Source organism: Zalophus californianus, chromosome 4, assembly GCF_009762305.2.
Source record: "Zalophus californianus isolate mZalCal1 chromosome 4, mZalCal1.pri.v2, whole genome shotgun sequence".
Taxonomy (NCBI): Eukaryota; Metazoa; Chordata; class Mammalia; order Carnivora; family Otariidae; genus Zalophus; species Zalophus californianus.
The window spans coordinates 30,368,452-30,384,781 of NC_045598.1; the positions used below are offsets into that span (position 1 = coordinate 30,368,452).

At 41.5% G+C, this 16,330-nt stretch overlaps 1 protein-coding gene across 34 annotated transcripts in view; it reads left to right on the forward strand.

Moving 5' to 3' along the window:
• Nucleotides 1-16,330, forward strand: part of MACF1 (microtubule actin crosslinking factor 1) — a 340,905-nt gene that overhangs the window by 182,846 nt on the left and 141,729 nt on the right. For 22 of the 34 annotated variants that reach the window (XM_027622580.2, XM_027622734.2, XM_027621977.2 and 19 more), the window contains 12 exons: nt 200-328; nt 1,400-1,477; nt 2,091-2,252; nt 4,038-4,142; nt 5,045-5,140; nt 6,199-6,324; nt 7,835-7,840; nt 8,824-8,976; nt 10,502-10,656; nt 11,787-11,913; nt 12,383-12,566; nt 12,993-13,162. In XM_027622580.2, the coding sequence (XP_027478381.1) occupies nt 200-328; nt 1,400-1,477; nt 2,091-2,252; nt 4,038-4,142; nt 5,045-5,140; nt 6,199-6,324; nt 7,835-7,840; nt 8,824-8,976; nt 10,502-10,656; nt 11,787-11,913; nt 12,383-12,566; nt 12,993-13,162 (1,491 nt within the window). The remainder of the gene's footprint in view (nt 1-199; nt 329-1,399; nt 1,478-2,090; nt 2,253-4,037; nt 4,143-5,044; nt 5,141-6,198; nt 6,325-7,834; nt 7,841-8,823; nt 8,977-10,501; nt 10,657-11,786; nt 11,914-12,382; nt 12,567-12,992; nt 13,163-16,330) is intronic. The other 12 variants (XM_027621712.2, XM_027623976.2, XM_035726950.1 and 9 more) reach the window with 1 other exon arrangement.

The window sequence follows — 16,330 nt, forward strand, 5'->3', positions numbered from 1 at the left end:
CGAGGCAACAGAAGGCTGTCCCTGCTACAGTAGCTGGTGTGGTCTAGTCTCCAGCTCCCTGGGGGTGACAATGGCACGTTTTCCTGGGAGAGACCATGATGGAGATGGCCTAGGTGTCCTCTTGCCCACCATCAGTTCTGAAAATTTTCTGTGTTTGCCCTATTCAGCCAATTATATATATATATTTTTTCTTTTCCAGATGAAACTGGAGCGAGCAGAGTGGGGCAATGACCTGCCTAGTGTGGAGTTGCAGCTGGAAACACAGCAGCACATCCACACCAATGTGGAAGAACTGGGCTCAAGTGTCAAAGAGGCCAGGTTGTATGAGGTGGGTGGCATTCAGAATCCATTATGGGAAGGTGTGGTGAGGTGGGGCGGGTAATGGTGTAGCGTGCACAGTGCAGCTATTTCTGAGGAGAAGGGGGCTCTGGGGGCACCTGGGTGGCTCAGTTGGTTCAGCATCTGACTCTTGATCTCAGCTCAGGTCTTGATCTCAGGGTTGTGAGTTCAAGTTCCATGTTGGGCTCCACACTGGGTGTGGAGACTTCTTAAAAATAAAACAAGACAAAAAGACATAGGAGAAGGATGTTCTGGAAAAGAATGATAACCATGAGCAGCACTTTACAACAAATTCCCTTTCCACATGAAGTGTCTCTTTTGCTCTTTGAAATACCCTTATGAGCAAGGTATTTTTACTAACCCTTTTTTCTATTTTTTTTTTTTTTAAGATTTTATTTATTTATTTGACAGAAAGACACAGCGAGAGAGGGAACACAAGCAGGGGGCATAGGAGAGGGAGAAGCAGGCTTCCCGCTGAGCAGGGAGCCCGATGTGGGGCTTGATCCCAGGAGCCTGGGATCATGACCTGAGCCGAAGGCAGACGCTTAACCACTGAGCCACCCAGGTGCCCCTTAACCCTTTTTTCTAAAAAGAATTGTGATACTGAAAGCTAAAGTCAAAATCAGTATGTAGTGGGTGCAGTTTCTAAACTCAGGCCCTGTGCTCCAAAACTTCATGCTCCTTCCACTTCACCTCCTGCCTGCAGGGAAAGCTGGTTTGGAGAAACTACTCACTCAGTCTTTCCCTGGTTCATTCTGTCCTCCCATTTGTAATTTCAACTTTTCCCTTCAAAAAAGCAATCGAGTAGTTTGGGAATCATCAGGCATAGGTTTTGCTAGAAACCTCCCAGAGTTAGTGGAAGCACGAGATCTGTCAGCTGTATTCACCCCCACTGAACCACCCCTCACCCAGTGCTGCCCTAGGCTTTACAACCTGGTCCAGAGGCTTGTTATCTCAACTAGCCAGTCCCTATCTGCGTGCAGACAGTTGAAACCGTACTGGACATAGAGTTTACTTACTTTTTCTCTAATATATCTTTATTTCATGCCTTTCTTATCAGGGAAAAATGTCCCAAAATTTCCATACCAGTTATGTTGAAACTCTTGGAAAGCTGGAGACACAGTATTGTAAACTGAAGGTAAGTTTTGCCTCTTTTGTCCTCTTCAGGGACAGTACAGTTCCTTCCAAACAACTGCCTTCGCTAATTCAGAAAGTTTATGGTTCAGTCCTGTTTTGGTTTTCTGTTTATTAGGTTATATCACTTACTTTGCAGTTGTTCATATGTATTATAACATTTTCTCAATTTTCTTAGTAGATCAGAAACCATTGCCCCAGGAAGTTTTAAATAAGTAGAACCCGTCCTAGTTTCCGTGTTCCTCCCAAGCAGTGACTGTATGTGCTTTGAGACACCAAAACTAAAAGTTTGAGATTAGTAGGAAGGAGCCTCCCCTTCTGTCTCTTCTTTGTTCCTGTCTTTCGAGATTGTCCAGAGTAGGACAGGCCTTGGATCATTCTTCATTCAGGGAGCCCCACAAAAGCCCGGTGAGTTCTGAGTTCTTGCTAGGGTTGACCGGGGCTCCGGGAGTCCTGTACCAAACTTGTACTAAATTTGAGTTCATGGAGAGGCACCCAGAGATGAAAAATCAAGGCTTAATTTTTTTCCTGGGTTATTCTTTGCTTTGATGTCACATGTGCTATCTTCAACAGAGGAAAGCCTGGCAATCTAACCTTATAATCCTTGCTTTGTCTAGGAAACTTCTAGCTTCCGGATGAGGCACCTTCAGAGCCTGCATAAGTTTGTCTCCAGAGCCACTGCTGAGTTGATCTGGTTGAATGAGAAGGAAGAGGAGGAACTAGCATATGACTGGAGTGACAACAATCCCAACATCTCAGCCAAGAGAAATTACTTCTCTGTGAGTCTTGCACAACAGACCTGTCATATTTATGTATTCGTAGAAGGAGACAGGCTAGTCTGTTGAGAGCTTGGATTTCTGGGTTTGCGTTCTGCGAGGTAGAAATAGGGACCTCCCTGCCTAAAGGCATCTGTGGGTGTGAGAAGTCTACATGGAGAGAGGGGAACCTGAGCCCTAGAATGTATTTACTTAGACTGCATTTAGAAAGGCAGTGTCTTGGGGCACCTGGGTGACTTAGTCGGTTAAGTACCTGCCTTTGGCTCAGATCATGATCCTGGGATTGAGCCCTGCGTCGGGCTCCCTGTTCAGTGGGGTGTCTGCTTCTCCCTCTCCCTCTGCCCCTTCTCTCTCTCTCTCTCTCACTCTCACTCTCTCTCTCTCTCAAATAAATTAAAAAAAAAAAAAAAAGAAAGAAAGGCAGTGTCTTGGACAAAGAGAGTATCAGTCTGTAAGTTGAGTCATTTCAGAATAGCTTTGTGTTTAAGATGATAGGCTTTGGAGTGAAAAGACCTGGGTTCAAATTCTTACTCCTCCACTTACTGACTCTGTGACCCTGGGGAAGTTATTTAATCTCTCTGGACCTCTATATAATGGGATGATAGTACCACTTCAAAGGGTTGTGTAAAAGATTGGCTAATATAGGCAAAGCACTTAGTGTAGGGTTTAGATATTGTTTAATTGAGGTATACTCTTGGCTTCTCACAAATTTTGAATTCTCTTAAATTCATTTAATAATTTTTTGGCCAAAAGTCTTCATTTGTAAAATGGGAAAGGAAATTCAGCATTGAACAATGGTATAATACTTTTTATTCTTTTTCAGTGAATACAGGTAGGGTCATTTTTTGCTAAGTGTATTTCCACATCTCAGAGGTTTTTAAGGATTTTGTAAACTCTATGCAAATAGAAAACTTTTTTTACTAACACTTTCTTTAGATACTTTTTAATTCCATTAGAGTTTAAAAAATATAAACGTCTCCTGATTGGAGAATGGTATATGATTCTTCTGTAGTAAAGGAGAAAGAATAGATGTTATAACACAGAAAACAGTCTGTCCGAGAATGGGAATTAGGCTGTGGTAAAGATAAAAAGAAAGTGCTTAGGGCGCCTGGGTGGCTCAGTCATTAAGCGTCTGCCTTTGGCTCAGGTCATGATCCCAGGGTCCTGGGATCGAGCCCCACATCAGGTTCCCTGCTCGGCGGGGAGCCTGCTTCTCCCTCTCCCACTCCCCCTGCTTGTGTTCCCTCTCTCACTGTGTCTCTCTCTGTCGAAAAAATAAACAAAATCTTGAAAAAAAAAAAAAAGAAAGAAAGTGCTCAGACAGAAGGGATCAGATCTGACAGCAGGGATCAGTACCCAGCTTCATAGAAGAGCTAGCATCTAAGCTGGGTCCTGTACTGTTAACAGAATTTAAAGCCAGAGGGCACTGCAGGCCAATGGGACAGTCTGAGCAAAGCCCCCCAGTCAGTGATGGGGATCTAAGGGTGTGTCAGGTACCGTGTTAGGCCAGTGGGGCCGCGAACCAGCCCTGCCTGCCAAGTTGTCTCCTTCCTCTGCCTCCTGTGCTCATCCTGTGTTCCCCGCTCCCTCAGGTCTAGCCCAGGTCCCATACCCTTTGTGAATCATTCTCCAATAATTCTAGCATTTTTGCTCTTCTCTGAAACCCTCTGGCCTGTGCTGTTTACTCCTCATTTTGGCGCTCACCCTGTGTTGGAGGCTCCTTTAAAGTCGGGCAGGGAACACAGCCTTTAATAGCACTTACTGCATACAATTGAATTCAATTTTCAGGAGTTGACAATGCAACTGGAGGAGAAACAGGATGTGTTTCGGTCTCTACAAGATACAGCAGAGTTGCTGTCACTTGAGAACCACCCAGCCAAGCAGACTGTGGAGGTATGTGACTTGAGAATGTGTAGGGGTCAGGTGCTCAGAGGTTGTCATCAGAGAAGCATTCAAACCCGAGACTTTGTTCTCCTGCAACACCTGGAGGAAGTGTCCGTGATCAGTTGTCTTTGATCCTCTCTCTTGTCATCACAGTCCCCAAAAGACTACAAACAAAGGAGAGAATGCGATGAGAAACCAAAAGAGCTATAGACTCCTATTGAACCATATTTCTTCAAATAAGCATCCAGGCAGATCCTGTCTCCTGTTGGTGTGGTGCCTTTGCCCAGAAAAGAGATAACAGTGGAGGAATCCGGGAGAGATTTATTTATGTCCTGGTTTTGCTGATCATTTACAACTGACCCTTGAACAACATGGGTTTGCACTGTTGTCCGGGCCCACTTATATGTGTGTTTTTTTTTTTTTTAATAAATACCATATAGTACTGTAAATGTTTTTCTCTTCCTTACGATTTTTTTAGTTACATTTTCTTCACTGTAGCTTACTTTATTGCAAGTATATAGTATATATACAGTACAAATATGCACAAAATAGGTATTTATTGACTGTGTTATCAATAAAGCTTCCAGTCAACAGCAGGCTGTTAGTTACGTTTTTGGGGAGTCAGAAGTCACATGTGGATTTCTGACTGCACGGAGGTTCGGTGCCCCTAGTCCCTCCATTGTTCAAGGGTCAGCTGGGTTGCAGTTGAGCACGAGAGAGGCCTTTTCTATGTAACCCGTGTTGGACGAAAGGCAAGCCTCTTTCTGATGGTGAGCACTCAGCCGATGTCCATCAGGTATCTCCGTGTATCTTTGGTTGGCCTGTCAGTGGCAGAGCTGTGCTTGAAAGAGAGCATTGCACGCAGATATTGTTAAACTCTGCCCTTCTGTGTGTGTGTTCGGTTGCTGCAGGCTTACAGTGCCGCCGCCCAGTCCCAGTTGCAGTGGATGAAGCAGCTGTGCTTGTGTGTCGAGCAGCATGTAAAAGAGAATACTGCTTACTTTCAGGTATGTGGACTTTGTGTTTGTGTCTGTGTGCACGTTGTGTGTCTGTGTGAATGTGTGTGTGTGCGCACAACCCTGCATGTGGAAGAGGTGGGGTGAAACACACATCTCCGTCAGTTGACCTGTGCTGTGTAAACCACCACCCCAAAGCACAGCTGCTTAGAACAATAGTCCTTTAGTCAGCTCTTGGTTCTGTGGGTTGGTAATTTGGGCTAGGCTCCGCTGAGATGAGAAAAGATGATTTTTCTTATCTTACCTGGCGTATGGATGGCTGTAGGCAGCTGGCAGGCAGGCGAGGGGCTGGTGGGTCCCAAATGGCATCACTTCCTTGTCAGACGGTTGGTTGGGGTCGTGGGGGACAAGTCCATATACAAGTCTCTAGCACCTGATAGGTTCTCCTAGGCTCCATGGAGTAGTTATGTTCCACAAACGGCCAGAGAGAGCAAGCCCCAGGGCACAAGCCCTTTCTTCTGCTGTCACATTTATTAACGTGTCATTGGCCAAAGCAAGTCACGTGCCTATATGCCCAGCTTCAAGGGGAAAAGTAAACCCTCCCTCTTGATGGGATAAGCTGTAAAACATCAGGACCATTTTTCTTTCTTCAGTCGATCACAACATCGAGAATATACTCCTTGTTTTCAGGTGAGGGTGGCAGGAGGAAATAAGCTGTTACCTCTATTTGGGTTTGCCCTAAATGAAATAATCTTCCTGATCATTTTGTAACCTTATCAATGGATTGGAACTTATGATCACTCAACCTCTAGGCTTTTCTTGATGTCTGCCTCACAGCCAGGTGTTGTCACTAGCAGCGTTTCCAAGGAGGGGAAGCCAACTGACTTTCCTATAGGGTGCCATAGGCTTTGTGGTTGTCATCACTAATATTTCCCGGACATGGCATTTTAAGCCCTTGGTTTCTACTCCTGTGGACTATGTAATGCAACATCGATAATCCAGGAGAGTCATCAGTTCTGCTCAGCTCTGCACGGGGAGATTGCTCTTTCTTGGTTAAAATCCTTGTGTTGTGATGAGTTACACATGAGGTACCCCTCCACTCCCCACAGTTCTTCAGTGATGCACGGGAGCTGGAGTCATTCTTGAAGAACCTCCAAGACTCCATCAAACGAAAATACTCCTGTGACCACAACACCAGCTTATCTCGCCTCGAGGACCTGCTCCAGGACTCCATGGTGGGTGTTGCATCAGCAGGATGATTTCTTCTGAGAAACAGAGTAAACCATCCCAGCTGCTGCTGTTTATATCCTTGAATGCTCCAAGGCATTGGGTCATTATTATACAGTCTGGCTCATGTTCAAATAGAGTTTAACCCCAATTTTGTTTTTTTTCTTTTCTTTCTGTAAAAAAAGTTGCTAATAAGGTTCCTTTGCGTATGCTATTGAAGTAACAGCCTAGTCCTCTCCCCTTGAGCCACTTAGTGCTCAGCATACTTTCTTTGCATTGTTCCTATTTTAATTCAGTAGTTGGGACTAACCATGAGGTGTAGAGCATGAAAAATAGAGTTGAAGGGGATTAGGTGACATCAAATTCTTTTTTACTCCTTCATGCAAAGAGAATTAAAACCAAATCAATAAACTAGACCTGAGCCAAATTTTTCCTTGTTGGTAATTTTGTTTTGGTAAAATGAGATATTAGAATATTGATTTTAACTAAGGATGACATTAAAATCTTATTTAGATATCATGGCAATATTTATGTGTAGCAATATTAACTTAAAAAAATTTTGTATCCAGTATTTAATCCAAATCAATTTTATATTCATTTTCTCCAATGAATTATTCTTTGAGGAATGCTGGTAATAAAATCAGAGCAGGACTGTTTACATGTATTGAATGTATATTACACAGAGTTGGCAAGACAAGGCTCCAACTACATCCCAAATTAAGATAGAAGAGTATGTAATAGGGAAATTATTTTTTCTACATGAGAAACAGGGGACTCTCATTTCAGTAGAAAATTATAAATAAGAGAACTAGAATAACCCAAACCGCCATTTTTTTCATGAGTGAGACTTGGGTATTTGTGAACATTAGTTGATTATTTATTGATTTATTTTTACACTTTCAGGTGTTATTAACCTGTGAATGGGTTCACATTCAGTGTTTCACCTGGGCAAATAATCTGTTAATTTAATTAACTTGGAATGAAGGATAAAAGCCTGACGTTTTAGATGTTGTCTCTAGAATGTCTCTCTTGGAGGTCCTTCAAGTATGAAGGAGGAATATAATAATCCTTGGCTATTATCTCCTCCCTTCCACAGAGTACCTTCCTGTCTTAGGGTAACTCCTCTGCAATTGTTGTCCTATCTTCTCTTCTCGAGGGTCGCTGCTCTGTTCCCTCCTCTCCAGGTCAGGGGCCTCGGGTTGGCGGCGTCATCTGGGCATGAAGTCACCTGGGTCTGCTCCTCAGCTTTTCCTCAGCTTGTCCGTCAGGTTCGGGAGCATCTGTCATGGCTTCTGGTTCTTTTCAGAACTTTTACCATGCTGAGCACTTGGTCTCTGGAACTTGAGATGTTTGGCTGTGGGTTAGACAGAAATTGACATCTTTATTGCAAGGAAACGGAAATGGGTAGACCAGCTCTCAAGTATGGAACAGTGTGGCTGTCTCCCTGATATATTCCATTCCTCTTTCTTAACTAATAAGTTAAAGTTGTATTTCTTCCAATCATGCTCCCGGGGACAGGCACAGGTAGTTTATTTAAGCATTTCTTTTTCTTTACTTGCATATTCTTAATTCTTTAATGGCATTTCTTAACATTATTAACTCTTTACTCTCATCACATCTACTTCCATCCTAAGAAAGCCCTCTTCTAAGGACTTTTTATACCTCAAAATGGGCTTGACACATCCTGGTAATACATGAAAGTTATCTTTTACTCTCTAACACGGTTGGTAGTAGATTGCTACCAATTTTGTGGGCAAAAAGTTCATTAGTTTTTAAGATAATGGGGTTTGCAGAGACTTGAGAGCTTCAATTTTGCATGATACTTCTTTCAAATTAGTCAAATTTACGTGACTGTGGCACAGCAAGACACGAAAAGGTAAATCCTAAATCATTTGTAATGATGTCTTCACCAACAGTATCAGTTTATAAATTGTTGGTGGAAGAGCTATAGATCTTTCTCTACAAAGTTTGACTCAATTTAAGAAAGTGAAATATTAGTAGTAGAGCTTGGGAGGTATAATTATTTAAAAATTTCTTAAAGAGCACAATTCTGGCTTCTCCTAAGCAGAAGGCAAGAACTGGCTTCTACCAGTAAGAAAGCGAATAATAATAATAGCAACAGCAACGTTGTTATTATTGTTCTTAAACTTCCTTGCTTTCTGAACGTTATTTGGGGAAATCCTGTGTTAGCTGTGTTTATCTGTATTTGGCAGCTGGCAATTCTTTTTGTTTTCTGTTTTTATTATTTTTGCATGTGGCTTCATGATTCATTGAAAAGGGCACAGGGAGAAAGCTGAACAATTTGAGTACAAAATCACTTGGTAGAAGACAGAAATATCCTCTCCTTGTTTCTTTATCTTTGTATTTCTAAGATGGCTCCACCACGGGTCCCTACTTAACTGAGAGATGACATTCTCTGAGGGAGTGGAGCACTCAGTTTTCTTTGTTGACTCAGTCACCCTGAATAGCAACATTAATGTCTTCTTGTGTTTCTTCTCACTTTGTAGGATGAAAAGGAGCAGCTTATACAGTCCAAGAGTTCTGTTGCCAGTCTTGTTGGGAGATCAAAAACCATTGTTCAGCTAAAGCCACGAAGTCCCGACCACGTGCTGAAGAGCACCATTTCTGTGAAGGCCGTCTGTGACTACCGGCAGATAGAGGTGAGGAAGTGGAAGGGGCGCCTCTGACTCCAGAGGGAAGGAAGGGAGAAGCGAAGCCTTCGGTTAGAGTTATGATAGGGAGAGGTCCAATGGTAGAGGGGTTTTGTTTTGTTTTTTTAATTAGAACTTAAACATACTTAAAAAAAAAAACAAAAACAAAAACCCAAACTCTACAGTTTTGACCTGCTCCCTGCCTTGGAGATTGGCGTCATTATCCACTCCATATCCTAAGTGGCGTCAGAAATGGTACTTTGTAGCACCTGAGCGCTTTTTTTGGCTTTTCCCCTCTTATCCCCTACAACTAGTAGAACTACCAAATCAGTATCAACTTGCAGATAAATATCCCTTAGATGTACTTCTTTCTGTCTTTGCAGCTACTACCCTAAGTTAGACCGTCAGTTTCTTTCACTTGGATTATGGCATTGCCTCCCCAATTCAGTGCATTCTTTATCTTTCCACCAGCATGATCTTTTTTTTTTTTTTTTAAGATTCACTCATTTATTTGAGAGAGAGAGAGAGAGAGAGCACATGAGCAGGGTAGGGGCAGAGGGAGAGAGAGAGAGAGAGAGAGAGAGAGAATCCTTAAGCAGACTCCCTGCTGAGAGCAGAGCCCAAAGCAGGGCTCAATCCCAAGACCCCAAGATCATGACCTGAGCTGAAATCAACAGTCGGCCACCCAACCGACTGAGCCACCCAGGTGTCCCCCAGCATGATCTTTTTTTTTTTTTTTTTAAGTTATTCCCCTGCTTACATCCTACAATTCCTAAATTCCTTAATGTGGCTTCAAAGTCCTGAATAATCTTTCTTTACCTCTCTAGGCAAGACTGGGTCACTGTCCCTTTCATGCATTCCCTGGTAAATTGCATTTTCCACACAGTATTGTAACTCTATACCCCACCAGAATGTGTGGAATATAGACCATGTTTGTCAGTTTACCATTTTACCATTCTTATGTCCAGTGGCCCACCGAAATTCCAGGCACATACTAGGCTCAGTAGATATTTGTAATGCAAAGGAATGAACTTCCCTGGCACTGTTCTGTGTCTCTGTATTTCTGTCTATAAAATAGGGATGATAATGTTGGTTACTTATTTCCCAAAGGGAAGAGTTGATGATTCCAAAATGCTTAAACCTTTTCAGCGATTTGAGTGGGACAACAAGAAGGGAGGAAGAGGGAGTATCACAAGAGCAAAGTTATGATTATTCGTGTCCCTTTAACTTTTTTTATTATGTTAATCACCATACATTACATCATTAGTTTTTGATGTAGTGTTCCATGATTCATTGTTCGTGTATAACACCCAGTGCTCCACGCAGAACATGCCCTCTTTAATACCCATCACCAGGCTAACCCATCCCCCACCCCCCTCCCCTCTATCGTGTCCCTTTAACTTTTATCCCGATGGTTGTAGATGCAGAGAGATAGCTCTTGGAGGTCTTAAGACAGTCTCCTTATAACTTTCATAATATCATGATGGGTTGTTGGTTTATCCATTAGCAATAATTTGTGAGTTTGTCTCTCCAGATCACCATTTGCAAGAATGATGAGTGTGTATTGGAAGATAATTCGCAGCGGACCAAGTGGAAGGTGATCAGCCCCACAGGGAATGAGGCGATGGTGCCATCGGTCTGTTTCCTCATCCCCTCACCCAATAAGGATGCCATTGAGATGGCCACCAGGTAACTTCGCTCAGCTGCCACCTGGGCTGCTTGGCCTGAGTAAGCTGGTGGAGGGATGAACCTGCATTTGTGATCTTAAACAGAGCAGCCAAGTTTTAAAGTTTCTTCTGGGAAAGGCCTCCAATTAAGATACCAAATCTTTGACTGGCAGCTACATTGTAGCTTTTCAGTAAATGCTGATGTTCAATTGAGATATATTCAGTGATCATTCTTGAGTTAAACAGTTTACTCTTAGAAGACTGATTTTTATATTAATAGTTAATTTTCTTCTTTATATTTTATTAATGCCATATACATACATATTTTTAAAAGCTGAATTATACCATGGAACATATAATAAAACCCACCCACCCTAGAGTTCTACTTTCCCTAGTTTGCTATTTTCAACTATTGATTTTGATACCACTGAAATTTCAGTGGGATTTTTGGAGAGAGCAGATAAACTAATGGGTTTAAGGTCTCTTATTTAAGTGAAGTCCTGGCTTCTAGTTTTCCATCCTGTTCTTTATATCTCACATTTCTTGACCTGAAGAAATTCAAGGTAATGTGGTATGTGTGTTGAATATGTCTGTGTATTTGTGAGTTTGTAACTCTTCCAGAAGTTGAGATTGAATTAGGCATGGGATGCTTTAGAAAAAAAAATTTCTCCAGTCCTTCATACTGTAGTTTTGTTTTTTTATTTTTAATATGCCAGATGACTTTTTAAGTTACTCTTAACTTTCAAACATCTTAGCACTTTTGTGAATATATAGACCACAGCAATGTACTTTTTAAGCATTTGATATTATCATTTTTCAACAATTCCAGATGGGGTTATTTTATTTCTACTTTTCTATATTACTTCTCTTCATGGATATATCTTCTTACTTCTCATGATTATATATGGATCACATTTATAAGACTCCTAAACATATGCTGACATCATAGACATAATACTATAGTAAATCCAGATTGTTTGAATATCTCAGTTAATTTTGTTCTAAAGATTGCCTTGTTAGTATATGATTTTTTGCCTTTCTCTGCTTAGCCTACAAACCCAGTTCTGCTAAGGCAATCACATCTTCCCCTGGAAGGTCTCTAATGAGGAGCTCAAGTTTTAAAGCTACAGCCAAGTTCTCTGTCCTTTCTAGGGTGGAGCAGTCTTATCAGAAAGTGATGGCCCTTTGGCATCAGCTACATGTTAACACCAAAAGCCTTATCTCCTGGAACTATCTGAGGAAGGACCTTGACGTTGTAAAGACCTGGAACCTGGAAAAGGTAAGTGTGAAAGCCTTACCTCAGGCTCACATCCTATTGGCAAGCTTTTTTCAGAAGGAACTTTTTCTCATTACTGTGAGACTCCTACCCACCTAGAGTGGAGTCGGGGATAATGTTTCAGGATTAGGGGGTCCTGATGAAGATACATGGTATCTTCAGTCTTCTTGGCCAACCTAGGTTGTAGACTTCTTCTCTGCAGGACAAGCGGCTCTTGTGTAAGTGTGTATGTAGTAGAGGAATACTGGTGAATTAACCATTATGAAGTGTTGTGTCCAGAGGGCACAGTACTTCTGGGGTGCTGGTAAGATTGTTTCTTGATCTGAATGCTGATTACATGGGTAAGTTCTGTTTCTGAAAAATCAACATGTTTGCAATTTATGGTGTGTGCACCTGATTTGTATATGTGTTAAACATCAATAAAAAGGAGAAATTTCTACTGAAATTTCTTCTTTTCTTTTTTTCTCTTTAGCTTAGATCCTCAGCACCAGGGGAGTGCCACCAGGTTATGAAGAGCCTCCAGGCCCACTATGAAGACTTTCTGCAGGATAGCCGTGACTCTCTGCTGTTCTCAGTGGCTGATCGTTTGCGCTTGGAAGAGGAGGTGGAGGCTTGTAAAACCCACTTCCAGCACCTGATGAAGTCCATAGAGAATGGTGTGTGCCTTGGGAAAAGGGAGAGGAGTGGTGGATTGAGAGCCCTGAAGGGGGCTGCTAGACCTTCATGGAGACTAGAAAGTACCACCTTTTTACCATTTGAGTGGCTCAAAACTTGAGATAGGGAAAAACTTATAGAGATGAATTCTCAAAATCAGATCATGGACAAAGAGGCCCTATTTCACTCATTATTGCTAGTCAGCGTACCACATTTTCTTGTGGACATAACAGGTTTAGATCCTTAAAGATGAGTATACAGTGCAGGGAATTTAGGATCAGACGAAAGGTTCCTCCCATATAAGGCCTTGCTTTCGTTTGTGGAATGTCTGGTCTGCTGCCCTCTATCTAAGGGTGAATCTGTTGTTTTCAGGTTTGTTGACCTCTGTTGTGGTGCTTAATGGTATCCTGTGCTTGTGCATTTTGCAGAGGACAAAGAGGAAACTGTGGCCAAGATGTACATTTCAGAGCTGAAGAATATCCGACTACGCCTGGAGGAGTGTGAACAGCGGCTGGTCAAACGAATTCAGTCTCCAGCCAGTTCCAGGACTGACAAAGATGCTCGGCAGGACAATGCATTAAGGATCGCAGAGCAAGAGGTAAGCCTGAAGAGCAGGGTGGGTGCTGGCTGCAGTGTAAATGCTTTCAGAGTGAATTGGATGGCAAGACAATATGGAGCTTAAGAAATAAGGCAGTAGACTCACGGCATTCCTACTTGAGAATTCTTCCCTGCAGCCTGCAAATGCCTTTTATTTATGGCAAAGCATGATTTCAGCTCCCAGTGTGTTGCTGACTGTTGATTAGTTTTCTGCACAGCTGGAAAGGCAAACAGACTGGCACATTGCTCTAAGCTCTGCATTTGGGCTACGTGTTTTAAGACTACTTATCAGAGATGCTGCTGTCTGCTCTATCCCTGATGTGCATGTGTTACTTTCTGTGACATGGTTGCCATCAGCAATAGGATGCAAAAAAATATTAAGGAAAGACTCAGATTCTACTCTAGGCTCTTATGCACACTTGACTTTTAGCAAGTTAACTCTCATCCTAGTTTCCTCTCTTAAAAAATGGAGATAATGCATGAGTCCAAACTGTATTACTTCCGAAGTTTTGGAAAACTTCTGGAAGTTAAGTGATGTAGTACATATAATGAGTTTTCTGAAAAAGTGAAATGCCATCAAAATGTAGAGTAGTATTTTTGAAGTAAAAGCAAATATTAATGGCTTTGTTACGTGCTCATAGGCATGTAAAGAGAGTAAGCCAAAGTCCTTACTTTTGGCTTTTGCTATACTTAAGGATAAAACGTTGAAGTCACAATTAGGACCTTTAGTATAAGAGATGTCATAAGATAGTACCAATGGTATTTGCAGGTTTCGAAGCAAACATTGCTATAGAAATTTAGAGTATTGCTAAACCATTTCTACTTGGGACCGTAGGAGAGAGATCTATGAAGAATAGTAGATTTGATCTGGGAGCTTAAAGGAATGGAACGGACTGGCTAAATTAGGAGGAGTGATTTTTCTTACCTTTCTCAATTATTCCTAAGCTCGAAGAAGAGGATGAGAGGGCAGCATAATTTTCTTTGATCATATGAACCTATAATTTTCATATTGAAACTTTAGTTTTCTGTAGTCATTTGAAATCTGTCCCAGCAAATTAGAACATTCTAAGAAATGTTAATATTCAGCTTTTCTGAAGGACTTTCTTTTTTTGGATTAACTTTTTATTTTGAAGTAGTTTCAGTATACAGAAAATTTTTTATTGTCATATAGCCTTCACCTAGATCCCACAAATGTTGACATTTTTCTCTATTTGCTCTATCATTTTTTCTACAAATGTACATTATAATAATCTTTTTTCTTTTCTTGAGAGTGAGTTCTGTACGTGATGCTCTTTTATCCCTAAATACTTGAGTGTGCATTTCCAAAAATGAAGGGTAGTCTCTTTTTTTTAAAGGTTTATTAATTTATTTGAGAGAGATAACATGCATGTGCAAATTGGGGGGAGGGGCAGAGGGAGAGGGAGAGAGAGAGAATCTCAAACAGATTCCCCCTGCTGAGTGCAGAGCCCAACATGGGGCTCCATCTCAGGACCCTGAGATCATGACCTGAACTGAAATTGAGAGTTGGATGCTTAAAGGACTGAGCCACCCAGGTGCCCCAAGGGTAGTCTCTTATGTAACCAGAGGACAATGATTAAAATCAGGAAATGAACATTGATATAGTACTATTATCTAAGACTTCATTAAAATTTCATCAGTTGACCTAATGCCTTTTTTGGGTATGCCCCCGCCCCCTCACACACACACCAAAGAATGTATTTTTTTTTTAAAGATTTTATTTATTTATTTGAGAGAGAGAGAATGAGAGAAAGAGCACAAGAGGGGGGAGGGTCAGAGGGAGAAGAGACTCCCCGCTGAGCAGGGAGCCCGATGCGGGACTCGATCCCGGGACTCCAGGATCATGACCTGAGCCGAAGACAGTCGTTCAACCAACTGAGCCACCAAAGAATATTTTTAGGACAGGACTCAATCCAGTACTTATCACGCATTGTGTTTAGTCGCTACATCTCTTTAAATTTCCTTAACCTGAAACAATTTCTCGATTTTTCATCATCTTTCATGCCCCTAACGTTTGTAAAGAGTGCAGGTCATTTATTTTGTAGAATGTTCCTTTATTTGTGTTTATCTGAGGCTTCTCCATGATTAGATATAGGTTACATGTTTTTGGCAGGAATACTACAGAAATGATTTTGTGTCCTCAGTGCATGATATCAGGAGGCATGTGATGTTGATTTGTCCCATTACTGGTGATAACTTTTATCGCTTGTTGCTCTTTTCCTCTTTGTAATTACTAAGCATATTGTGGGGAGATACTTTGAGACTATGTAAATATCCTGTTTTGTATCACACTTTCACCAACTATTTTATTTTATTTTATTTTATTTTATTTTAAAGATTTTATTTATTTGAGAGAGAGAGAATGAGAGATAGAGAGCACAAGAGGGAAGAGGGTCAGAGGGAGAAGTAGGCTCCCTGCTCAGCAGGGAGCCTGATGTGGGACTCGATCCCGGGACTCCAGGATCATGACCTGAGCCGAAGGCAGTCGCTTAACCGACTGAGCCACCCAGGCGCCCCTCACCAACCATTTTAGCATCTCGTGTTGATTCTTGACTGAATTAATTGGTATGACTGTTGCCAAAAGGTGATTTTCTAATTCTGTTATTCCTTTTACATTACATTATTCCTATTTAATATTTATATTATCCCTATTAATTATAATAGAATAAATTTCTATTCTATCTAAAGGGAAGAGCTTCCCTCCCTTCCTCCTTTCTTCCTTCTTTAGGTCAGTATGGACTTATGGATTCTTATGTTATTTAAGGTTTGTAAGTTGTTATTATCTTTATTTTGATATTCAGAATTTCCCAAATTTAGCCATTGGGAGTCCCTTCAAGCTGGCATCTATGTCATTTTAACCTGTCCCCACCATTCTTTCAGTGCTTTCTTATTTCTCAACAAAACAAAATATTCCAGGTTCATCTCTCCTTTGCCAGCCCCACCTATGTAACCAGCCATTTCTCCAAGGATTCCCACTTCCTTTAGATGGAGAATACTATTTAGAAACCAAGATCTGGGTGCTGAGTGTGCTCATTATTATTGGGGTGTCATTGTTTCTAGGCCTGCTCAGCTGATAGAACTAGAAAAATACATACTTACTTACAAACACGGATATGCATACACACATACAAAAACACCCCTATGTCACATA